Genomic DNA, 27746 nt, shown 5'->3' with positions numbered 1-27746 from the left:
AACTGTTTAACACGCATAAAGATTTACCATTATGTCCTCAACATTTAGTTCCACCTGTTTCCGATTCAAATAATCCAAAATTGTTAACAACATTATATGATAAAAAGAAATATATTATTCACTATAGAAATCTTCAACAAGCTCTTAAATTAGGTTTAAAACTTAAAAAAATACATAGATGCTTAAAATTTAAACAATCACCTTGGCTGAAAAAATTTATTGATGTAAATATAGAATTGCGAAAATCATGTGTGCATGAATTTGGGAAACATTTTTTCAAATTATTAATCAATGCTTCGTTTGGAAAAATGATTGAAAATGTAAGGAAATATAGGATTGTTAAACTGGTGACTAGATGGGGGGGTAGATTTGGTGCTAATTACTATATTTCTCAACCCAACTTTCATAGCTGTATAATTTTCGATAAAGATATGGTTATAATAGAACTTAGAAAATTAAAAGTAAATTTTAATAATAAAAATTTGTCAAAACTGTCAAAAGCAAATACGAAACCATTTTTAAAAGATTTGGAAGCTTCAGGGACGTCGTTTCAAACAATAAAATTTTGTATGCAACTTGTTTCTGGGTAAATTGGGCTTTTCTTATTGCTCTCGAGGCCTTAAAACACTCTACGCTCGTGTTTTAATCTTGTCCCTCGGGCAATTAGAAAAGCCCAATTTACACAGAAACTCGTTGCATAAATAACTATTAGTTGAACAGTTTACAGATTACACTTTTTCTCGTGTATTTTGTAGACAACTAATGACAAAACAAAACAAGATTATGCCGATATTTTCTTTATTGCATACTTATGTAATCTTTATATACTGATAATTTCATCAAAATAATGAACCAAGCTTGTTGTTCTCCAAACTTGTGAGAAATTAGTAAAAAAGAAGAATAGAATGACTAACATTTCCACTTACCTAATTGTAGTCTGATAAAAAATCAAAAATAAAATGTAAAAAAAAAAATTCTACGCTTATACTTAACCAAAGAATTTATTAGAACAATTCCCTTTCTACATTTTTTTTTATCAATGTTATCATCTGTAATTTTTTAATCATTGATATGGCAGGGCCTATAAATTTTGTACGTCACACGGGAGCGAACTAGTATTACAGTCTCGACGTAGTTATCAATATCAACGTCTCGACCTAGAATACCTATTACCGATTAATAATTGTATTCTATGATAATTAACAAATTGCGTAGTCAAAGGAGAAAACAACTGGTAGGTAATTAAGATAATTGTCATTCCTTAGTTGATTAGTTAATGAAATATTTGTATTTTGAATGTTTTTTTTTTAAGATTTTCAACGGGATTGCAAATAAAAATACACAAAATGAGCATTTGGAGAAAGTTATAAAATTTACGGAACCGCAGACATGGACAATAGAGATGACCGTAATAAAACTTCTGATAAAATGGACCAACACTGTGACAACAAAGAGAAGTTGAAGATGGACGAACAAATTGAGTTGCAGAAAAAATGTACTGAACAAACGAAGCCACAAGATTCTCCGTGCAGTAGTACAAATTATGAACATAATGAGGAGGCTCGAGACTTGCGGAGGAAGAGTGCTACTCATGAAAAGCAGAAAGGTGTTTCAATGGTAAGTTGTACACATTTAAATTTACGTTAGATCGGGAGTGGTAAATGAGACAAGAAAAAATGTTTTATTTAACGCCGCCTTTTAACAAAAATTAATTTTGAGTGGTAACGAGCATTCAAAAAAATTGTGGCCAAAATCGCTGTTCTGTCGTGTTAATTGGTATGCTTCAACATTTCCTTCAGATACATGATCTTACCTTGATTATCCTTTTAATGTAAATTAAATCATCAATTTAAAGTCAAATACATACCTATTGTGATATTTCTACGTTGCGGGGCAATCCTGGTTACGTCACCAATGTAATGTTTGCCCTTTTTGATGCAATTCAGACTGTCACTTTTCCTTCGGTCTTATTTTGGCAAAAACATTCGAAACCAAGTATTGTGAGAAAAGAATCTATTTATTAATCCTAAGTCGTGTTTATACTACATATTTTTAAAGTTCGAGAGGCCGTACCGTCGGAAGCGTAATTTACATGAAACGATTAAACATACTTCACTGAAATTTTTTTATAGATAAGCCACTGAACTGAATAAATAAATACATTTATCAACATAACAGTATTAAAAGAATTCGGGACGCGAACTATGTGATCCTGTTAAGATTTAAATTGTCTCAGCTCAGCTGATATAATAGGTATAGACATTTAGACAATCATAAAAAGGAAAGGAAAGGTCGTCAGACTTACAAGGATCTCTTTTCACGTGTCAGCTGTTTTGTCTGCGATCCATTTGCCCATTAACGGGAGGCGAGGCTGCATTTTGTGCTCTGCACCGGACCACAAATACATACTTGAATACATTTGCTGCGTTTAAAAAATTGTGGATTGAATCACGTCTCAAAGTTGATAGTTAGAAGTTTCTTGTCGAATGTTATTTTAATAGTTAGGACAGCTCTAGTTATTGCTATTAAATTTCGCAAAACTAAAAATGTTTGTAGTATATACAGGGTGTAACAGAAAAAAGTGCTTTTATTATAATTGGTAATAGGACTTATCTACAACAACTTTTTTAATTTTTTTTTCGAAAACAAATTCTGAAGGGTTTTAAAAATTATTGTAAATGTACTAAAGACTTGCTTACCCGCCTATGGAACGGTTTTAATCTGACTACATTTAATAAAGAAACAAAACAAGGAGGTAACAAAAAACAAACGAAAGTGAACCTTTTTATTCATGAAGCGCAATTGTAACTTGTCAGGATATTTAAGAAAAGCAGCAGTTTCATAAAAAAAAAACAAACGAAAGTGAAACCATTTTATTCATCAAATGCAATACGAAGGGAATAAAAACATTCAGTTTTTACGAGTCCCGTTTAAAAAAGTTTTCAGATTTTTAAAATTGGATTCAACCTGAACGGCACGTCAAAATAAAGGGAGGACAAATGGAAATTGAATTTTGCAAATTACAAGAAACTTTATTTAGAAAAGTTGTTGTAGTTTATAAGTACAGGGTTATTCTAAATGATTGTAGTCGAAGTAGGCCATGCCCATGTTATTATATTTTTGCCGCTTTCATGTGAACTGTCAGTTTTGTCGCTGTTATTTTTTAGGTGAAAAGTGCGATGATGAGATTTTTATTTATTTCTGTTAAATTAACGATCGAATCCAGAAATATTGAGTTGTTTTGCACCCAATTTAACTCCCGTGTGTACTCAGTTATTCACATCATTTTGATGTTTTTTTATGTGGAGCAGCAACCATAAATTTTACATTGAGTTTTCACGCCTACTTCGACTACAATCATTTAGAATAACCCTGTAGTATTACCAGTTAAAATGAATGCACTTTTTCTGTTACACCCAATATGAATTTAGAAGTCATTTGAATTGTGCTATTTCTCTAAATAAAACGAACAAAATAACGAAATTACTTTAGTTGAGTTTTTAAATATTGCACCATTGTAGGAGCCATTTTCTCAGTGTCACAACTTAGAATTTAGTTAAATTAGTGCTTATTCACAATGGACATAAGACATAAGAAATACATAAGAGACACCAAAAAATAATTTGTAAATTTTGGCAATTGTAATTTATCTACGGCTGCTTGGATAAGACCTTATAACCACATTCATTTATAGTCATTTGAGTTGCGTAATGTAGTTCATTACCGCACTGGTTTCATTACGTAACGCATTTTTATTTAGAAGCAAACAGACAAAATTTATTAAAAGACAGCAATACAAAAGAAGAGCTAGGTACTTATTGTAAATACATAACACAGCTCTTGCATTTTGTTCGCCCAGTTGCCGGCATCGACTTCGTTTCGGTCTTCAATCTCTGGGCTTGGCACAAAAAGACTTACTTTCACTGATATCATATATGTATGTACTATTGCGGGCAAAAAAGTGGGACATCAAATTTGTCAGTTTTGAAAAATTCTATGTAGTTCAAGCTTTATTGTCATTTTTTTTGACACTATTCCAGCTGACAGTTTAAAAATTTATTTTATACTTCTATTTTCTTTTTCCAAATGCCCTCTTCTTTCGATAAAGGTAGATTTTGATTGGAACTTTGCATTAAATAAATATTCACTACGTGCTTACTTACAATCATTCCCTACAACCTACAATACTTAATGACAACGTCAATCAGTTCAAAGTAGGGTTAGCATCAGATAAGGGTTATTTCACATTAAAAGTCAAGACAATGACGTTGAGTCCCACTTTTTTTGCCCGCAATAGTACTATTCTCTTTTGTCCGTTGCGTTGCTCGCACAAGAGACCACTTTGTAATACACGCCATACTGGAAAAACGATGCAAACTGCAGTGACACCTCCAGAGACTCTCGTCTCTTGCACTCCAGGTCGTCCTCGAAACAGGATCACACTCGTTTCCGTTCCAGGTTCAGGTACTTTTCTCACTTGACGTCGCGGTAACCCCAATGTACATTTTTCGAAGTCACTTGACTTCCGAGAGCCGCGATATAATAAGACGTAAATGACCTGGCTCTCAATCATGAAAAATTCAAAACAACGCGTTGTTTACAAACAGAATTAGCTGGTTGTCCTGGTATTGAGCAAATTGTTTCAATCTTATTGCTTTGATTTTGAATAAAAACGATTGAAACTGACATTTAACCAAGGAGGGTAAAGTCGTAAAGTATAGATGAAAGGATGCCTCGATGCGGTAGGAAACACTGATTGGCTGACGCATACATGACGTCACCGTAGACTTCCAGCAACATATTTCAAATGAGAACGCATGAGATTTTGAAGCAGCTTATTAATTTTTCTACAAAAATTATATTAAACCGATAAAAATATATATGTATGTGGAAAGGGACTTTCGGGGAGCTTTTTTATTCGTTGTCGTACGAAGGTGAAGATTTCACTAAAATTCATCTAATTTTTACCTGAAGCCATTTTTATAAAGAAAAGTAAAGAAAAGACAATTTTTGCAAAAAAAAGTATGCAAAGATACTTATCGGGTGTTTTTTTTTTGGTTTGTAGCAAAGCTAGACGTTTGAAGGAATTTTGGGGAACCTTCAGGACTTTCGAGGACTTTCGCAGCAAAATTGGTTGCCTAAAATTTCAGAACTTTTTATTCTCTATTGGGACTTTCGAAGAACTTAAGTTAAAGCGAAAATAGTTGCCTAGCTTATGCAGTCTTAACTTCAAGAAAAAAATCAGCAGGATTAATTAGCCTCTGAATTAATTAAAAATACGTCAGGCAATTCTCTGCCTATACCGCATTACATTTCGGCCAACTTTATAAAAAAAATATTCCTCTTTGTGAATTCACTTTAAAAAAAGAATTCGTGTTCTTCAAAAGTACCCCTACGTGATTTCAATTTTAAGGTTATATTCTATTGGAAATTATGTTACAGACTATGCTGGCCTTTCTGAGCCTTTTTAAAAAGATCTAATTATTTTGGAGACAAAGCTGACATTAAATTGGTATCCACAGGAATCCCGCTGCAACCCCATTCGTAAAAATGTAAAATATGAACCGCAATCGGGTGACCCCTCTAGTATTTGGCGAAATATTTTTATAACCGATTTTACTTGATTGGTGATTAAAAAATATTCAAATTTCCTTGAAATTATACCAATCATAAACGAATAAAAAAGCCGGATTCCGAATCATTCTTCAATTCCCGCAAAGGTACTTTTGGGGAATTCGTGTTCCACAAAAGTACCTTTACGTGATATGCGTTTAAGGAGAATCTTCAAGTGGAAATGATGTTACAGACTATGCTGGGCTTTCTGAACCTTTTTAAAAAGTCCTAATTATTTTGAAGACAAAGTTGTCATTAAATTATTATCAATAGGAATCCCGCTGCAACCCCATTCGTAAAAATGTAAAATATGAAACGGAATAGGGTGACCCCTCTAGTATTTGGCGAAATATTTTTATAACCGATTTTACTTGATTGGTGATTAAAAAATACTCAAAATTCCTTGAAATTATCCCAATCATAAACGAATAAACAAGCCGGATTCCGAATAATTCTTCAATTCCCGCAAGGGTACTTTGGGGGAATTCATGTTCCTCAAAAGTACCTTTACGTGATATCAATTTAAAGGTTATGTTCTATTGGAAATTGTGTTACAGACTATGCTGGCCTTTCTGAACCTTTTTAAAAAGCATTGTGAAGTGTGTTTTTTTTAATAACAATAAAAATACAGTGAGCGGCAAAAGTATGGAATAAATTTCTTAAAAATTAAACAAAATTTTTTTCAAAAAAATCTTTGAACAGGTCAATTTTAGTTTATAAAAATACATGTTTTAGTATCAATGAAAATTCCAAGCAGTTATTTGTTTTCGAGTTATGACGTCATCAATAGTTTTCTTAAATGGAAACCCCCTATTTCTTTTCTTGATTCTGATAGCCCTTTTAATTGTGTAAATGACAGTAAAAAAATTTTGTTATCTTACGTAAGGAAATTTTTGAGAAAAAAAATAATAAATTTGGAAAAAATAAATTTTATAACGAACAAAAACAAGTCAAAAAATCAAGTATGTAAATCAAACAGTCAAATGTTATTGTCACTTTCATTCGTATGTGTTATTTGTTTTACAAAACATTTTCGAAAATGACTCATTTAACAGAAACACAACGTATAGAAATTTTAATTTTGATTGAGTGCGGGGATAAAACTAAAACAGGGGGAATTTCTTCATAAACTTGCTTATTGTCAACAAGCTGGGGGATGGCGATTCGAACATTTAATTCCATAATTTTAAGTACTTACTAACACAGTTTTTGACTTGTTTTTGTTCGCTATAAAATTTATTTTTTTCAACTTTGTTATTTTTTTTCTCAAAAATTTCCTAATGTAAGGTAACAAAATTTTTATACTGGCGTTTAGACAATTAAAAGGGCTATCAGAATCAACAAAAAAAAAATTGCTTGGAATTTTATTTTTTATTAAAATATGTATTTTTATAAACTAAAATTGACCTGTCCAAAGATTTTTTTGAAAAAAATTTTGTCTAATTTTTAATGAATTTATTCCATACTTTTGCCGCTCACTGTATATCCACTGCATGACTGCATGTATCAGTTATTTCTTATGCCTTATGTCAAGCTTATGTCCATTGTGAATAAGCACTTAGATTTTGTAAGTACGAGTATAATTTTGTAACTGACCCGTATTTCAAAATTGTCTAATTTTCATTTAATCTTCAGTTTGCAACTAAGAAGAAGTCCTTTGATCCTTCAAGTCAGCTCAAATTTGACACTTACAAAAAAAGATCTGGAACTGGAGATCAAGGCAAGGACTATGAAAAACTGATGTGCGCTCTATTCGCTTTAAAATTCAGCACAACTGATATTGTGGCAGATTTCGAGATGATAACCAATAGTGACGATTGTGGAGACTTCGACGACGTGGCGCTAAAAGTGACTTTTGTGGATGGACAATCGCAAATATTTCTCCTGCAACTGAAACATTCTGAGAATATGAAAAATGTTACTGACAATATGTTTGCAGCGGAAAATGGCGACTTCAGCTTACAGAAATATATAAGATCTATTTCAAAATCCGAAAACACTAAAAATGTCAGTTTTATTTTATATACAAATAAATCTACAAGTATTGAGAGTAAATCAACAATAGATATTAAAAATGAAGACAAGACAAATGATAAGGTTGTTGTGACCGAACTGCAAGACGTGGATCCTAAGAAACTTCTGTTATGGAGCAAAAATGAAAATCGTAAGAAAAAAAAAGAAAAAAAAAAACACCTTAAACCTCAACATCAAGAGAAAGGAACAAACGTTTTTCAGTTTGAACTAAGTCAGAGTAGTGGATCAGTTGAAAGTCTTGATGATCATTTGAAACGTTTTTATTTCTTCGCCCATCAGACTAACACGACAGGAGCAGAGTCGCTAATCAACGATATGTTAAGAGAAGAGTGTGGAATTAACGATGCTAGCTGCTCTTCAAGTTTTATCCAGTTCATGGAAACGTGGTGGTCTAGTAACTTTATCCTGACTAAATATGACGTGGTAGCAAAATTGGCTGAGTTGACGCTTACGCCTTTTATACAAACGATATCGAACAGAAAGTGTAACGATAAATCAAAACTTCTTAAAGAAGCAATTATGAAATTTGACATGACGATTGTTAGAGATACGAATGAAGAGATTATCGCTAACATTTGGAACGAGACAGCAACTGAGGATGAAATCAGTTTGGCATCTCTCAAATATGGACTGCTTCCTAGGGGGAGTAATAATTTATCTACAAAGGAAAAAAGTAAAGTGTTGTGGCATTTAAACAAAGTTCCCCTGATTGTAAAAGCGGAAGAATGTCATCAAGTACAAGTTAAGCACGCTATCAGATTGCTCGAGAAAGTTGAAAAGAAAAAATTAGTACTATTGGTAAACGCAAGGAAAGAAGAATTTCCGGGGTGGAAAATTTTCCAAGATCTTTCCGATTTACCAAATGAAGGTGTCTACACAGATATCGTTAAACATTTTGAAGTGTCTCTTCAAGGTCGACAATCAATTTTTTTGGAGCAGTTACTGAACTTTGATAAAAAAAATGGCAGAATTATTGAAACTACAGAACTCATTAAAATGACAGAAGAAGTGATTCAAATCGGTAGAAGGCGGGAGAAGGCGTTTGAAACTTACATTCCCAGAATTGTTTCTACGATGAGTGTAGACATAATCAAAATGTCAGAGTTTTGTAAGACAGAGAAGTCTCTCCTAATCATCTGTAACGTTTCTCAACCTTGGAATAAAGCAATGCGAGAGATGGATTTGCACGTGCTGGAGCTTGACCAATACTTGAAACTGGAAGGCAAAAACAAATTAAACGAAGTTGATGTTTTGCTGACGAGCAATGGATGGTCTCAGATTCAATTCAATGACATTTGTAAAGAGACCGAGAGGAACGTCCATTTACTGCAGGTTTTCGACGACAAAAGTTGTACTTCAGTTCTGAGTAAGGAAAACAGATTCTCTTTGGAAACAATGAAATCTAAAGGAGCACGTGTCGATGAAAGTAAAATTTTCACATTTCTCGACCATCCTCTGAATGTTATTTGCTCACCACCCGGAATGGGTAAGAGCACTCTGGTTTCTCGCATGAGCAGAATCTGTCCATCCAGTTACTGGAGTGTTCGTGTAAATTTGATCAATCACAGAGCAGTTTTTAAGAATAAATGTGCGCACGATGAAATATTGCACCATTTTGTTGAGGAAGAGGAAGATGCATTAGTGGTTAAGATACGTTCGATGCTTTTACAAAATAAAAGAATCTATTTTTTTCTTGACGGATTGGACGAAATAGACAGTAATTGTCTTCAAATCGCATTGAATTTTATTAACCACATCTCTTCGTTGGGTCATCGCGTATGGATTACTTCACGTAAAAATTTGGAGCAAACAGTGTCACAAGAGCTAAAGATATTTCCCATAAAAATTGAAGAGCTGACAGAAGAGCAGCAGAAAGCATACATCCAAAAGCGTCTACAGAATATATACAATGAAGATCAAGTTGAACACATTACCGATAAAATATACGACAACGTGGATATCGTTAACAGTCGACACTTGTTAGGAGTCCCTTTACAGTTGTTCATGGTTACAGAAAATTTTCGCGACAAGAAAGATTTATGGAGAGAACCCGAACAAGAAATTTTTGTGTTGACGAAAATGTATAAAATATTTTTCCAAGGAAAGAAGAAGCATCAACATCGAAAATTGGGAGTGCACGAACACGAGGACCAGATCGGATTTGACTTTGATCTGTATCTGGAACAATACGAATTGCCAGCACTGGAGTCTTGTCTGGACGCCAGCACTTTAGACAAGTTAAAGATAAATTTTGGAAAGAGTCAAAAGTTCTTGGAAAAATTAAAATCCGGAGATCCGTTTGGAATAGTCAGTAGAGTGACCGATGATAATCAAGCCATCTTCGACCACCAGACTTTCGCAGAGTACTTTGCTTGTGTATGGCTGAAGAACAATCTGGACAAGGTCTCGCTTTTGGAATATGACTTGTTTAACGAAGAAAATCAAAACCTTAAATTCATATTCGATATTATGTTGGGGGAAAATAGTGCACTTCACTTGGCTGTAATCTATAGACATACTGATTTGGTTTTAGAGTATTTGGACAAGAATGAAGTGAAAGATGAAGGTGGTCGAAGCCCACTTCAATTGTTGTGCAGTTATGGCGTCGAACATCTTCTTTCGTGGAAAAAAGTAGACGTTTCGTTTTCCATTTGCAAAAAGGAACTTATTTTCAATAAATATTATTCTGAAAATAACATCGAAGTAGTTTCTACACAGTACAAAAAAATATTCAAAATGTTGTCAAATTGTGATATATTTCAAAAGGACGACCTCTTTCGATGGGATTGTCTTGATTACGCCATTCGACTCCGAAACTTGTTCGCTGTAGAAAAATTTTTAGAAAGATTTGAAGACTCGATGAACCTTGAAATTTTGTTGCAACACTATGACTCTGAGACACTTGTATATTATTCGTCACAGATGGGTTATGCAAATTTATTACGTGCTGCCATTAGAAAAGACTCAGAAGCTCTATCAGTGAACATTGGAAAATGCAATTTGACATTGTTGCACCTGGCCATTATTAGAATTAAAAATAATAACAAATTTGAACAAAGTTTAGTGGAGGAAAACATAAAAGTGATTACAACGTTAATAGAATGCGGTTTAGATGTAGATGGACAATGTGACTGTAAGAGAACCGCTTTGCATTGGGCTTCTGAACTTGATGACGATGTGATCGTTAAAGTCTTACTGGATCTAGGAGCAAATATCAATTTGACAGATCACGTTGGACGGAACGCACTACATTTTGTTCTCGAAAATTCTAAAGTAAATATGAGAATTGTAAAACTATTGTTAGATAAGGGAATAGATGCGGAAGCCAAAGATGATAATGGAAAAACTCCATTACATCTTTGTTGCATACAAGGACATTACGATGCTTTGGTAATGTTGCTTAATCACGGTCTTGACGTAAAAGTTGCCACTGAAGAGAAAATAAACTTATTACATACAATATTCAGACAACACAAACCAAATAAAGAAATGATAAGTCTGCTGATCAGTAAAGGCGCAGACGTAAATGGTAAAGACCATGATGGACGTACTGCCTTACATTATGCTTGCAAATATGGGGGACACGTTAGTGCTACCGACAACTACCAAAAAAATATTTTGCATCGCACGATCCTTTCTGACACTTCATATGCAAAAATAATATTTTTTTTACTAGAAAATGGTGCCTGTGTAAACGCTAAAGATTCGGAAAACCGTAGTGTACTTCACTATGCGGTTTTCCAGAGAAATTACAATTGTATCAAGGTACTACTTGATCGGAATGCTGACATTAATGCTGTATGTAATTTCGGGAAGACTGTGTTACATGCAGCTTTCGAAAAACCACACTCCCCTGATGTTGAGGTGATTCAGTTGTTGTTAAATCACGGTGTTGACTCTAACAAAAGAGATAAGAACCAGAAAACTGCTCTAGATTATGCTGTAACATCTACTGGATCACATCGCGTGGTGAATATGTTGTTCGATGCTAGAGCACACGATCAGTTGATGTCTGCTGATTACGTAACGTTTCTTCACTACGCTGTTTACGCTGGCAATTGTTTTGCTGTAGAATTGTTTCTAGAAAGTGGATTAGATCTCGATAAGCTTGATGTCAACAACCACGAATACCCTTTGAACTTTGCAGTCGAAAATCAACACCTTCGCAGCGATTTATTATTGAAAATGACCAAGTTTATACGAGATTGTCAGAAAAAAGCAAATTTCGTAAGAAAGCGAATTGTTGAACTTTTAGAGGAATATTTCTCAAATGGCTATGGATCCGATTCTGTAAGTTTTTTTTAACATCAATTTGTGTTTTTTGTTTGTGTTGCAGTACTTGCTAAATAAAAAGCGTTGTCTGTGTAACTACATACAGTGTGATCAAAAAGTTTGGAACAAAATTCATAATAGCGTTATGTGGTGTTTTTGAGAAAATCGCTCTGACGGGCGAATTTTATTTCGAAAAATGCCATCCCATGTAGTGAAATATGTTTAAATCTTGTCATTTGTTTTTGCGCAATGACGTCATCACCAATTTCTTTAAATGACAACCCCCCTCTTTTTTTCTCTTTCTTTTAGACCTCCTACTACCGAAATGATTAATGAAAAAATTTGGTACCTTACATAACAATTTTTTTGAGAAAATTACAAATTTTTTCTCAAAAATTTAATTTAATTTTTAACGTAAAAATTTTAATTGACCTCAAACAAAAACAAACAAACATCTAAGGTTAACAATAAAATCTAGTGCAAATACTGAAATTGGCCCCCCTAATCGTGTCAAAAAATTGTGACGGAGAAAGTTTATCTCTTTTAGACTCTCCAATCTTTGACCAAGGTTTCAAAAACACTGTCGAAAAAACTATAACTACAGTTGAAAATCTTTTACACAAAGCTGAACTTCTTAGCAGACACGTGGCTTGTACTTTAATCAAAAACTGTCTTTTCATACCAAAATTTAATTTTTTATTAAGAACAACTCTATTTTGGAAATTTTCTAATTATGTTAATTCAATTGATTCTTTTTAAAGTCTTCTTTAGAAAGAATACTTAATTTACGTTTAACTGATTTACAAGGTGTCAGTCCACTTTACCAATTAGATTTGGTGGACTGGGAATACGCCGCATTTCCGATATTTGCCTCCCTGCTCTTCTATTTTCAATTCATGGTGTTAAAAAGCTTGTTTTTTATTATTAAATTCAAAGGATAATGAGCTTATTATTCACCATTATGATGAAACTTTAGCAGTCTGGGATGTAGAAAATGAGAACGAAAGACCAACAATCTCACAATTTCAGAAGAATTGGGATAACATGAATATCAAACGAATAATTGCCAATGACTTTAATTCACCTAGACACTTGGTTTGTTTTAAGGCTTTGCAATGGAGAGAATCAGGATCTTGGTTACATGCAATATCTTCTCCTAATATTGGTACTCTTTTAGATAACACTTCCTTCCAAGTTTGTATTTGTTATCTTACATAACGACATTTTTGAGAAAAAAAAAGTTGGAAAAAATAAATTTTATAACGAACAAAACCAAGTCAAAAACTGTGTTACTAAGTAAGTACATAAAATTAAGGAATTAAATGTTCTACTTGCCATCCCCCAGCTTGTTGACAATAAACAAGCCTATGAAGAAATTCCTCCTGTTTTAGTTTTATCTATGTAGTTTTATCCCCGCACCCAATCAAAATTAAAATTTCTATACGTTGTTTTTGTTAAATGAGCCATTTTCGAAAACGTTTTGTAAAACAAATAACACAAACGATTGAAATTGGCAGTACTATTTGACTGTTTGATTTATCTACTTGATTTTTTTTCCTTGTTTTTGTTTGTTATAAAATCAAGAAAAAAATAGGGAGTTGATATTTAAAACAAAATACCGATGACGTCATCATTCGAAAACAAATGACTGCTTGGAATTTTGTTTGGGATTAAAATATGTATTTTTATAAAATAAAATTGACCCGTCCAAAGATTTAAAAAAAAATGTTTAAATTTTAATGAATTTTTCCATACTTTTAACCAAAATCTGTAAAATTGGAGAAATATACACTAATATGCATTTTTTCCCAAAATATGCTCAAGGTGCTTAAAATATGCAAAATATGCATTTTGAAAATGTCGTAATTTCATTCAAAATTTGTTAATACGCCCAGAAAAGCCAAAATTTTGTCTATATACGTCATAGAAACAAATATGCAATTTGCATAGAATCCGAGCTTTAGTCATTATAAATGATTGTCCCATCGTAGGTGGCTGTGCGCTATGCTTTAGGTGCGCCGCTACGCCCACTAGTTGTTACAAACATTTATAATGACCCCGTATATTTATTCGTACATAAACTATTTGAACAAAGGTTGCGGATTAATTTAATTAAAATTTCATTGATAGTACCGTCGGTTATTTTTTATTCTTTTCCTCAACACTATAACGATATCGTGATGAGATATCTATGTCAAGAATATTGTAACTTTCCACGTGTCTTGTGCTTCTAATTGTACTGACACACTAAGTTTTGATAAGTCTTGAAACATAAATTTTGAACACGTGATCTACTGTTTATTTTCTATCAGTAATAGTATTTAACATTACTAGCATGGTAAAAAGGGTTTTTACTCGCGACAGAAGGATATGACTCGAGAGCCGAAGGCGAGCCAGTCACCTTCTGAAGCCAGTAAAACCCGTTACCATGCGTGTATTGTTAAATATTTTATTGGTTCCTCACTTGTAAATAGTTATACAAACTATTAAAAATTCCGATATTTGAAAAAAAAAACGTATGAGCTTTACAGGTATTGCTTTGGAAACCCACATAATTAATATGAGCACGGGTGTAACATTTTACTGGCTAGCCAGTAAAATTTTACATGCTTGCTTGTATAATTTTACATGCTAGCCAGTTAAGAGACATTTTCAAGGTGAATACAGTGCCTTGATAAACTGATGTTTACAAGTAGGGAACAAATAAAAATGTTTATATTTTATAGGTACCTGTTCGTGACCGTGATCATATCGATTCAATCATTGAGCAGAGACAACTCGCCAGTAACTTATGGAGTTCAGATCTTAACGATTTTTTTAATTCTTTATGTGATGACTCGGAGGACGAGTGGAAGTATTCACCAGAAGATAGTTCTTCAAACAGTGGTCATATGAAAAATGACTTTATAAGTAAAGTTTCGAAAATACGTATCATACCATTTACAAAAACGGCTTAAGAAGGTTATCATAAAATTTGTTAGATTATTTTTAGACTGTAAATCACAAAAGCACTATAAAATTGATAAAGAGATAATGCATATTTCGTTCTAATCTTAAGTACTAATGCCTGTTTTTTGCCTATTTTTTTTCTTAAAACTCATAACATTTAGACATTATTTAAGCTAATAATATGAGAAATTTGAACGTTAATAGATGTGATAAAAAATACAGATTTAAACAAATATACATATATTTTTTCTACAACCGTCAAAAAAAACGCGACATTTATGCATCATTATCAAGTCGCAAAGTATGTCATTTTTTGATAGATCAAAAATAGTTGTCAAAAAGTTTCCTTGGATAGTTTAATTTTTTTTCATCGCAAAAACAGTGAAAATAGTATGTTATAATCAGTGTTCGGACGAAATAGTACCGGACAAGTCGACCAGTACAACTTTGCGTAATCCCTCGCTCGCACATAAACACGATTCAGCTGGTTCTCTGTTATTGAAAGCGAACCAGCTGAATCGTGTTTATATGTGAGTGGGGTATTACGCAAAGTTGTACTGGTCGACTTGTCCGGTACTATTTCGTCCGAACACTGGTTATAATACAAGTTTATAAGGAAGCCTTTAAAGCACACGCGACGAGTTTAAGAGCACGACGCGTAGCGGTGTGCTTTTAACGTCGCAAGTGCTTTAAAGGCCCTTATGAACGTGTATCATACGCTATTTTTTATTATACCTGCACTACAATCTGAAAATTATAACAAAAAAAGGAAATTGAAATACTTTTTCTGAAGTAATCTGTTTCATTAATCGTTGATATAAAAATGGTCAATTGTTGTTGTTTCTTTGCTATCATAAAATCTGTATAAATGTCTATTTATCATTATTCAAAATGTAGGTGAATTTGTTGTTACCTATGCAACCCCTAAAGCTTTTGTATTTTAAAGGCCCTTTTCCCCACGCATTTTAGTGTCAAAAACAGGGATTATGATTCAGGTATAATAAAAAAAAATATTAAACCATCCAAAGAAAATTTTACAAAAATTCTTAATCAAGTGACCAGCGCAAGCGGGCAACTTGAATGTCTGATCGTTTTGTAGTAAGTATGAATTTTATTAGCAAAGGTTTAAAAAGTGGTTGTAGAAAAAATAGTGTTTCTATTTCGTGCGCAAGATGATTGTTTTGTTGGCGCATTCGAATGAGTTTGAAGTCTCGACCAAAAATTCATTCTCATGCGCTAACAAACAACAATCATTTTGCACTTAATACAGGGTTATTCTAAATGATTGTAGTCGAAGTAGGCCATGCCCATGTTATTACATTTTTGCCGCTTTCATGTGAACTGTCAGTTGTGTCGCTGTCCCTGTCATTTTTTCGATGCAAAGTGCGATAATGAGATTTTTATTTATTTTTATTAAATTAACGATTGAATCCAGAAATATTGAGTTGTTTTGCACTCAATTTAACTCCCGTGTGAACTGACTTATTCACAACATTTTGATGTTTTTTTATGTGGAGCGGCAACCATAAATTTTACATTGAGTTTTCACGCCTACTTCGACTACAATCATTTAGAATAACCCTGTACAAAAATAACTGTTAACTAAAACCTACTTGTACACCGTCATTAATCTCCATAAAAAACAATCTTTTTCTCCAAACGTCTTAAAAGAGATTACTTTTAATACCGTTTTCTGTTACTAAAGTTGATGTTTTCATAACTGTACCTGTTACCAAGGCAACAATTTTACCTCCTAGGATTAAAAGTACTTTTAATCCTAGGCTTAAAAAACTTTACTTGCAACTAATAGTTGATTTCAAGAAAACAACTAGATATGTAAACAAAACAAAAGCCAAAACTGTCTCTTTGGTTACACGAATAGTCCAATAAAACGTTCGTTTTAAAATTTTAAATGTCCCTATGAGTTTTGTGCTTTTCATGATATGGGTAAAGTAAAGTAAAGAAAATACTCGCCGTATGTGTCATTCGGATTTAAAGAGCCTTTTTTTGACTTGCAATGCAAACAGATTGCTTTTTTAATCCTAATAACACAATCTACTATCAATCGCATAAAAAATTCTAAGGATTATTTTTGTGCAGAAAATTCATCTCCAGAATAGAATTTAACAGATTAATAACGACAGACAGAAAAGTCCAAACTGATACACATTTAGGTAGCTAGCTTAAAACATATATTATCTATAATAGGTATGTTTTTAATCAAAGATCCAGCCTAGTTAATCCCTAATACCAGATTTAGTACAATTTTATTTTTTGCCAAAATATTGCAACACATGGTTTCTTTGATTGAAAAACAGTTTATTATTGCTTTGTAGCATTAATTTAATTTTTATAAATTGTTTAATAGAAATACATTACAATCTGTTGATAAATTAGTTCATATACTTAGTTGTAGTAATTAATTTTAAATTACTGTTGAAATTTGTTGGCATTATTTTACTTAGATTAATGATTTTGTAAAAAATGTTATACACGGATTTCGTGTGAAAATTTGTAATTTAATTTTAATTTAAAATCATAACGTACCCGATGTTGGTAGCCTACTGGTGTCTACTAATGCTGAATCCTTAAAATACAATTATATTAACAATGTTCGCTAAATAAGAACAAGCAGTTGTTTTAGTCTTTCGCTGCTCCTATTTCCACGTCTTTTTCTTGACGAAAAATATTTTCTTCGGTTATTTGAGAGAAATGTTTGGGTTATGCTCCTGTACAGAAGCCAAAGGAAAGAGGTTTCCACAGATAGTATCTACAGTGTGTCCCCGGATAGGTGAAGCGACTCTTGTAAAAGATAAAAAAATTCTCGATTTCAATTTTCATTTTCTGGGGTTCAGCCTTGGTTAAAGACCAATTTCTAACATAATTTTAGTTTTGAAAAATCAAGTATGCCTTGGAAATTTAAAAAAAAAACTATTTTTCTGTAAAACAAAGTGCCTTTTATGTGACAAGTATGACAAAATGTAATTAAGAAAAGTTGTTTAGAATCGGCCAACTATGATTTTTCATTTTTTTATTGTTTATTTGTAGTCTATGCAGTGTTTGAAACGTATTTGTGTATTCAAAACAGATCTTTATTTCTAGCTTTTATATTTAATACAACTTTTCTAATAGTGTCATAATAATAACTGTAGTTATTCAGGCAACTTGAAACATATAACTTGATGGGAGTTTGCGTATTTCAAACATTATTTAAGAAATCAAAGGAATTTTATTTTTAACAGTTCTTTTATTATGAGTAAAAGAAAATTAACACTTAGAGTATAACTCCAAGTCACTGGCTTAACATTAATAGGTTATAATTAAATAAAAGTAAGTTAAAACCTCAGATTAAATGAAAAAAAAAAATGGAAAATCATAGTTGGTCGATGATAGATGTTGATTCTAAACAACATTCCAATCCGTACATTTTTATATTGAGTGTTTTTTTTTTTTAATTTTACCTCGTAGTAGTCGAACAGTCGATTGAGAATGCACCACTCGTGTAAAAAGTAAGATTCAAACAGCTGATCAGTGATCCGTAACTAGTATAGTGCGTTCACAATCCACATTTCAACGCCTACTATGAGGTAAAATTTTAAAAAACACCCGATAGAAATTGTTAAGTTTTATTTGTAACCGGATTTGAAACATTTCAAATCCTTGGAGTTGAAATGGCCACAGGCGATTCGATCGAGAATCGCCCTCAAATGTCACATGATTTATATTGACAAATCACAACTCCGAATTGTTTGAATAGCAACCAATCATAATTTAATTAAGCGGAAATTTTCCCTAGGGAAAATTTCCGATATAATTGACCTAGGGAAAAAAATTTTCGGGCGATTCTCTTCCGAATATACCTCGGGACAGATATATATCGCCAGAAATTTTTTCTTGCAATCCAACACTCGTGTTTGTCGCTCAAAATTACCCTCGGGCTAGCGCCCTCGTGTAATTTTCTTGCTACAAACACTCGTGTGTGAGGACTGCTCTAAAAAATTTCCGGCAATAAATCTGTCCCTTGGTATATTATATATGAAAATAAATGAGTTCATTTCTGATTTTTTTTGTGATCGCCCAATTCCAAAGGTGCTGGAACTTCCCTGATAGGAAAACGGTTGCGGTAAAGACGTACCGCTTGATTGCGATTTTTATTACATTCGAAAAACACTTGCTAGCATGTCGATCAGTTGATTGTTATCTATTGTATAATCAATTAATAACAGCAAAACCAGTTTATCAAAATACGCATGAAAGTACGATTTAAATAATTAAATGACATTTATCCCTTTGCCATTGTCATTGTTTTCCACGGCGTCCTTGATTTTCAAATTCACTAATAAAACAATATAATAAAACTTTTTATTTATACAGGATGTCCCAGAACTCGCGGATCAAATTGAAACTGCATATTCCTTGATGGTAATGAAGGTAAAAAACGTTTAGAAAAATATTCAGGGTGCAACAGCTTTTTAGTTATGAATTAATCAAATTGACCAATAGAGCTCGATCTAATTTTCCCTTCATGAGAAAATTGAGTACCTTCCCTCAATTGCCAAGCAACGTATAATTCGATGAATAATAATAGTTATTTACATTAGAGTACGGGATGTGAATTTTCCGGCACGACAACTGGTTTCGGGCACGATGGCGCAGCCGAGTGCCTGATTAGTTGGAGGGCCGGAAAATACGTCCCGTACGACATTTGTATTAGACTTTTCGGCTGACCAAAATGTTAAATCTTTTAAAAATCAAGACTAATTTTATTGTAGAATTTGACATCGTCAATAAAGAATCGAATGCTGTGGAATCAATTCCTTGACGACCGTGACCGCTCATTTGTTTTTTTCCTAACAAATTATTTGCCGGCTAAATTTTCACGGTCGTGCTTCAAAATTTGATTTTGGTGTATTAATCGAGTGAAAAAAATGTCTAGTATATAATATAGAGTGAGTTAAATGTGACACCAGAGGCAGTACAACTAGTGGCAGGACTAAATTCTGAATTATTACCACAAAAATCGAAACAACGTTACATAGGACAATTTTTTCTCACGAAAGTATGTAATAACTATTCTTTAATTCACAAATTTTTAATAAACCATATTTTATTACAGACACTTTTATTAATAGGTGTTTGTGGTGCCTGTCTCCGAAAGGAGTTATATACTCTGAAAATGGAAAATGTCAAGAGAAGATATTATATTGATAACTGACACAAAAACCAATATTTGTAGATCGTTTGCCATTACCAATCCAAACTGGGTTGAAACTGTGAAGAAATATATGGAAGTCAGGTTAAATTGGTATTAATACAATTAAAACAATTTCAAATAAAATTGACAAATATTTGAACCTTGATTGCCCTATGGACACAAGATTGAAGTTCCTAAAATGATTCGTGATGACTGATGGCCTTCCTTCAACATCAAAAACAAAATGTACTGTGTTGCAGCTACAGCTCAAACAATGCTGAGTTGTGTCACACACTTCGATACATTGCTTTAATCTACTTGAATTTTTAGCAGTTGCTTCCAATGTAACCATCCAACATTGAGAATTCCATCATCAGTACCGTAAGAGAAGCACCAGTACAACATACTGACATTCAACCCAGAAGTAATAAAGCTGACAGTTACCAAATTGTTTCTGCATTGTTCTCTAAAGTGGAGAATTGTAACAATAATGTTTACAACTGTAATTTTACAAAATAAATTATGTTAATTTTGCAAATTATTAAAATGTCTTGTACTTAACCACTACTTCCTGGTGAAAACGAATCATCTTTCTTCAGGTGAATACAAGATTTTGGGGTTAGAATGTTTTTATTTTCCAGTTGCACTTTAGCACTAACAGCTAGTACTGGATAAAGTAGGTACACAAAACCCATATATCAACTTCTGTGGTTTAGTTTTATTGTGCAATTTTGCAGATATTTATGAAATACCTGACAATTGTCAAACTTTTTGACATATACAGCTGCCAACCCAATAGGTTGTATTTTCCCTGTTACGATTATTTTCTTTTTCGATCGATATAAATTAAACAAACACATTTATCGGAAAAATTATACAGGGAAATGTGTTTTTTTACACTAAATTAAAGTAACGTATGGACACTTTAATTTTAAAGTAACTGTGAAAAGAATAAATCAACGGTGTCCGCACATTTTTCCCGTACTCCACTAGATTTTTTCCCACATTCCACTAGAAATTTTTGACATTGTACGGGAAATCGCACCTCCCTTGACCTAAAGTGTAAGGTAACGCTATATTTCCCAGATTGGGAGGCCGAAAAATTATTTTCAATATTTATCTGGTCAACTTGTCGAAACAGACGTCAAAAGTGACAGCTACTTTTGAAATAACAAAAAATGGGATAATTTCGCCAAAGGCAGGTGAACAAATGTATAGAATCAGAATCTAATTCAGAGAACGCAAGCAGTTTCTTCTTCCGGCAATGAATGAAATATAGTTTGTTATGACTATGAGTGAAAATTTCCAGAGCAATTGTAACCTTGAGGGGTATGGAAAATTGACGGGAGATCCCTCCCGATGATTTAAACCTTTGTTGATGGAAGGTAAAATGGCGACGTAGCGTCAAGTGAGTAATATCTACATATTACTACCTTAAAAATCTTAGTAAAAAGTGAAATATGCAGGGCCTGTGAAGTGCATCGGAATCACAAGAAATTTATCCTGGCTGCTGTGCATACGCTCTGTATCTGCAATGTATTAGCGCAGCGGGACTCCTCATCGTCGAAATGAAAGAAAAGACTTTTAGGAACATTCTTGACATTGCAAAAAAAGCTGGAGTTACACGTAGGTTTTGAACAACAGATCAAGCATAGCGGCAGTTCTGAAAGAAAGAAGACAAAACTGGATTGAACTAACCTTAACCTATTTATTTTAGCATCATTATTAGTAAAAATTTAAGATCAAATTTTATAACTAAACGATGTAGAATGCAACAAATGAAATAAGAAACATGCAAAATAAAAAGAATAATTTATAACAAGTGTTCAAAATGACCACCTTCCATCTGAAGGAACAGGCGAACTCGTTTTATTAAATATTCCCTTGCCAGTCTAAGCATATTAGGAATAACAGTAGCCAGTGTTTCATAAATTTTGTCATTTAGTTCTTCTAAAATATTGATAGGTTCGCGGTAAATATAGTTCTTCAAATATACTTCTTCTACCGTCGTCATCAAAGGACTGAAGAACAGCATCTTCAGTCACTGGCGTTCTAACTTCTTGCGGGGGACCACCAATTTCTTGTCAGGTAGGCACCAAGGACCCAGTGTCTCGACCACGGTACACCAACCGTAGAAATACGTTATAATTTGGATGTGGCAAACGTCGTGGAAAACGTATTGCATATTCCCTTGCATCCTCACGTGCATTGCGCCGGCACTCTCCATAAATTATGAGCATTTTGGCATACTCTGTAGCTGTATACATGATTTCAATACGAAGTTTGACAATTTCGAATCAAACTATAACTTGACGTTGTCAAAATCTTTACAGTTGCCCAAACATTTACTTGAAATTCCATACCATTCTTACTAGAATTATGTTGCTAGGCAATTCAAACCTTTGGTTAAATTTACGTGAAATTCAAATTAACAGCGTCCTTCTGATTGGTCAACTTTAATTATTCATTGCAAAAAATCGATTATACCCTGCCCTTTTTTTTAAACGCTATGGCTTTCAGTTATCACCAAGGAAAACGCCCTGTAAGTTTGATCCGCGAGTTCTGGGACACCCTGTATATTTTTTTGAATTTGTATTAACAAAAGTCAAAGTGTCAGACATCATTGAAATCAGAAAAAAATTCTCTACCGGAATAAAAATAAAAACGTACCTACCGTGAGTTTTTTATTTTACTGAACATAGGATTCATGGATCTGTAAGTTTGGTTGCCTATTTCAAATGAATTGACTTGTCCATTTTAGAACTGAACATAGCCATTTTACGTTGTATGTTCAGCGAAATAAAAAACGCAGTGTATATGTTTCCATTTAATAAAACAAAGTTGACATTTATTTGACATAACAATTAATGTTGAAAAAAATAAGCCGTTTTATAATGTTTCCTTAACCATTTTATTGCTTTTTTTGTTTATTAAAATCGGACAATAAATAACGGAACTACGGTTTGCGGAGTTTTTTAGGAAAGCTCCTGTGTATTCATATGAACTATTTATAATTTTCTTTTATTTTACATTTTCATTTCACGTTCATCTCCTTGTGACAAATAGTGTAAAAAGTACGTTCCTGTAGAGGTATTTTTGAAATGACCGTGTTGGTCATTTTGGCATTTGTGTTGACTTCCATTTTAGTTTAAAATTCAGACGAACCTGACCTTACTTGAACCATGAAAAAATAAAATTCAGCTCTTATTATTGTTACTAAGCAACTAGGACTTCATTATTAGTCACCTTTAGTTCAGTGGCGTACTGAAAATATGAAATTGTTCATACAGGTGATTCTGAAATAAGTGTGAAGTATCCCTGACACAAAATAATTCTGCGTAAATGACTTTTGGGGGTGAAATATCCTTGTATTTTCGACGACTATGAGTTGGAAAAATTTCATTAGCAACTATTGTTACGTTCACCGCCGCCGCCATCTTGATGAGTGACATATTTTGCTATAGATCTGCCTGGGCAAAGCTTTACTGCGTCACTTTTGGGGGGAATGTCACTAAATAATCATAACCTCACAAACGAATGTGATGATTGTGATGACTGATGAATTCAGTGAAGTAGTCAAAGTGCAGTGTCAAAGAGTGTCACAGTTTAAAAGTACCTACCTTTAATAACAAAATTGTTATTAATTTTGGTGATGTTAGTTCTGTGTGGTGTTTCTGGTTTTTAGTATTTTGCTTTATTATAGTTTATGAACTGGCTTTTTTATCTTACTAGAACTGATATTGCGGTAAATGCAGCAACAACACATTCCATTAGTTGTAAACCTATTTCTAGAAAAATATTAAAATTATAATCTCAATCTTGGATTTGCAGTAGATATTATTTTACCGTTATGTTAATCACAGTAATTTCCTAAGCAGGTCATTTCAGATAAAGATGGGTCCATAACAAAACAATTAGATATATTAGCTTAATTAATCCGTGCCATTCCTGGTGGAAATGAGTGGAAAGTAATTACAATTAAAATAAAGTATACATGACTGGCATGACTGCATGCATCATGCATGGGTGTGGAGTGTGGACCGCATGTCAAAATCGTCACGATGTACATGACGTTGTCACATATTTGATAGCATGACAGTTAGTTGCTAACAGTAACCCCCGAAAACAACCCCAAACGTCAGAATCATGAGAACTATAGGATTTTTTGGTCTACGCCCAGGTCGGTATAGACTCTCTGACTATCTAGCTTCTAGCAGGTCGTGGTTACGTCAACTCCATGTTTTTTTGAAGTAAAACTTTTTATGGGAGGGGTTTGAAATTCTGATCGGCAACCTTTTTGTGTGACGAAAAGTGGTGGAGGTAAACACTGTCTGGTACAACGGTTGCGCCAATATTTCCATCTCACTTAATTTGGAGTTTATGTAAGTTAATCTGTTTGACACGATACAAACATCCCTTAAAATTGTGTATACTTCTGTCTTTGTCACACTTACGGCATTTATCGATAATGTCCCCTCTTCTAATTTGGAGGCTTAAAAATGAACAATGAGTTACGCATTTGGATATTGTTTAGTGTTATCGTTAAAATATATAATTTTGTTGTAAATATGCCTAAGTCAGGCGCAGAAAGAACAAGAGCGTGGCGTGAGAGAAAACGTACGAATGAAATAACAGTTCAGAATGTGAAAAGAAAGCGTGCGAGTGAAGTGACAGTTCAGAATGTGAAAAAAACGGTGTAAATAATAAAGACAATAAACCAGCACCTAGCACCTCGGCTCAGCCACCTCCTCTTACACCTATCTGTGATAGATAATTTACAATATTCTGATTTCCCTGTAAAAAGTAAAGTTTCACTTCTATCGTGCGTCTTTACGACACACTCTCTTTTTTTAAACTGAACCTACCCAGTTTGATTTTATTTTTGAATTCTATGCTAAATTATGAATCAAATTTATACAGGTCGTTTTTTCTTATCTGCCATCGTTTTTGATCAGTGGCGTTTTTTTTTACCAGAATTTCGAATTGCAGGGGTCCCTTCGAAAATTCGTACCTTCCAAATTGTTGCACATAAATTAAAATGATTGACGCTGTTTGATTTCTGAATGTTTGCCGCATCTGCTGAGTGTTTACTCAACAACCTGCTCAGTCGCATATGCCTACTGCGATTTTTTAAACATAACGAACTAAAAATGTCAAAAACTCATTTTTTTTTCAAATAGCACCTCGTATTTATTATTGCACTGGTTGAAAGCTTTTTTGACAAGCTTTTGAACTATATAAGGTTTGTATAGTCGAATCTGAAAATTTATTATTATTATTATTATTATTATTATTATTATTATTGTTGACGGCTAACAGGCTTGACGCCCAATTAGAAGCCCTGCCAAAAAGAAAATGATACACAAAACACAATCACAACACAACAACCATTAGGTACACAGAGAGCATCCCAACACCCAGGCTACAACTACCGAGCACTCATCTGAGTAGAATCGCCCTGATTCACGAGGAGATGGAGAAGAATTTTTTGATTTGCGAAATGCTGCAACAAAAAATATCGATGTGGGCCTCGACACTCTGGTAATTTCGCAGCATTCGAGTGACGGGTGACTTGAGCCCGATGTCCGTGTGGCGCTGACCGATGTAGAAAACACTCCTTACCCTAGATTCCGACCGGCTAACCCTCAAGCCAGTGCCCTGAAGGCAGTCCCCGCAATGGTCCGAATGTGTTCGCCGAAGGATAGTTTGGAATCGAAGATGACACCCAGATCTCTAATAGACTCACGTCTTGTAAGAATGGAGCCGTTGATTTTATAGTCAAATAAGAGAGGCTTGGTCTTCCTTGTGAATGAGACTATGCTACACTTAAGATGGTTGAGAACAAGGTTATTTAACTTACACCTTCTAGAGATCTCCTCAATACAGCCCTGAAGTCGAAGAGCATCATCAATCGAGTCATCGGCAAACAAGAGGTGCGGTACGTCGAGATCGTCCACCAGATCGTTTATGAAGATATTAAAAAACAGCGGACCCAAGACAGAACCCTGCGGAACGCCAGACTCCTGCTTAAAGGGCTTAGACGCATAGCCATTCACTCCCACGTACATAAATCGATCGCTTAAATAAGACCTTATTAGCTCCACAAGATTATCCGAAAAACCGAATGACTCCAATTTGATCAACAAAAGACCATGATCAATCCTGTCGAAGGCCTTCGAGAGATCCGTGTAAACTACATCCACTTGGGAATGGTTATCTAACGCATCAGAGAGATACTGACTGATCGACGCCAAGTTCGTCTCGGTGGACCGACACTTTGTGAAGCCATGCTGATTCGGAGATAGCTTGTGAGAGACATAATGGAGTGAGGAATTATACAGGACATATTCAAAGACCTTCGCAAAGTTACTGATTAAGGCAATAGGCCTGTAGTTGGTAATCTCCGATCTGTCATCCTTTTTGTGAATGGGGCGCACCGCCGAAGTCTTCCATCTCATAGGATAACAACTAGTATTTAATATTAGGTTGAATAGGAAACACAAAGGATAGGCGAAGACCGCCGCACAATCCCTTATCACAAGGCTTGGTATCTCATCAGGTCCACTAGTCATGTTAGGTTTAAGGCATTTTATGGCTTTAAGTACATCATCGTCTGAAACTCTCGTCAGAGTAAGATTATCATACGGAAGAGAAGCAGATGGGAGAGTGCTGGCGGTATCCCTCGTAAAAGATTTTGAGAAATGATCAGCAAAGCTGATGTGATGAAGCTTTTGTGATGGATATGCATTATTATTTTTTTTTTGTTTTGTTCGTTATAGTCGTGAAAAAGTTTTCAGGAAAAAAAAATCGGGAAAATTACAAAGGAAAGTCGAAAAATTCGAGCAAATTGCAAAAATTATACTTTTTGTATGCATTCTCGATCATAACTGAGGATAGGAACGACATATTTGATTAATTCTTTTTTTTTTGTTCGATATGCCCCGGGATGGAAATAACTCAATTGAAAGTTTTTAATAGAAAAAAAAATCTGGAAGATTTGGAGAAAAATCTGGAAAAACTAAATTAAAATAATTCGGGGAAAACTGAATGTGCTTTTTTGTGTGAACTCAAGACCATAACTCAGGATTTTGGTTTTGTTTGTTAGGGTTTTGGATAAGTTTTCGAAAAAAAAATTCGGGACAATTACAAAGGAAAGTCGGAAAATTCGGACAAATTTAAAAAATTATAATTTTTGTATGCACTCTCGATCATAACTGACAATAGGAGCTACATATTTGCTTGATGCTTTTTGTTTGTTTTCAATTGAAAAAAAACCTGAAAGATTGGAAGAAAAATCTGAAAAAACGCAATCCAGTAAATTAAATAGTTATTTATTTAACGAGTTCGTGTGTAATTTTGGCTTTTTTTGGCATGAGCGGACCAATTTAAAACTCGAGTGAAACGAGAGTTTTAAAGGTCCACGAGTGCCAAAAAAAGCCCAAATTACACAAGAACGAGTTGAATACAACGTTTTTTTGTTCGACGAGCCCCTTAAAGGCTCCAAATAGCTAAAAATCTTTAAAATTAGCTTGACGTTTCGTTTTGACAAGTTGTCAAATTTATCAAAATCCGTTCACACAGGAGAAAATTGTCAAATTCTGACAGTGTCGAACAAAAAATAAAATTACATTTACTTTTTGTTGTTACGCGGTCTGTTCGACAAATGTAGTAGTTGTTTTATTTC

At 33.7% G+C, this 27746-nt stretch overlaps 2 protein-coding genes and 1 long non-coding RNA gene across 3 annotated transcripts in view; 1 reads left to right on the top strand and 2 right to left on the bottom strand.

Moving 5' to 3' along the window:
• Positions 1–27746, bottom strand: part of LOC138137583 (uncharacterized) — a 252149-nt gene that overhangs the window by 118528 nt on the left and 105875 nt on the right. The window lies entirely within an intron of this gene.
• Positions 1110–15300, top strand: LOC138137130 (uncharacterized). The gene is made up of 4 exons (XM_069056424.1): positions 1110–1234; positions 1313–1617; positions 7249–11937; positions 14646–15300. The coding sequence occupies exons 2-4, from the start codon at positions 1390–1392 to the stop codon at positions 14874–14876; spliced, it is 5148 nt and encodes a 1715-aa protein (XP_068912525.1). The 5' UTR covers positions 1110–1234; positions 1313–1389; the 3' UTR covers positions 14877–15300.
• LOC138136901 (uncharacterized) lies at positions 19707–21168 on the bottom strand. Its single transcript, XR_011161487.1, has 2 exons — positions 20625–21168; positions 19707–20562 (listed from the first exon to the last, which is right to left on the bottom strand). It is a non-coding gene; the product is annotated as an uncharacterized lncRNA (long non-coding RNA).

The sequence above is a fragment of the Tenebrio molitor genome, chromosome 8 (genome assembly GCF_963966145.1).
Source record: "Tenebrio molitor chromosome 8, icTenMoli1.1, whole genome shotgun sequence".
NCBI classification, from domain to species: Eukaryota; Metazoa; Arthropoda; class Insecta; order Coleoptera; family Tenebrionidae; genus Tenebrio; species Tenebrio molitor.
The sequence above is the reverse complement of the archived record's forward strand: the minus strand, read 5'-3'. Positions and strand labels throughout refer to the sequence as shown.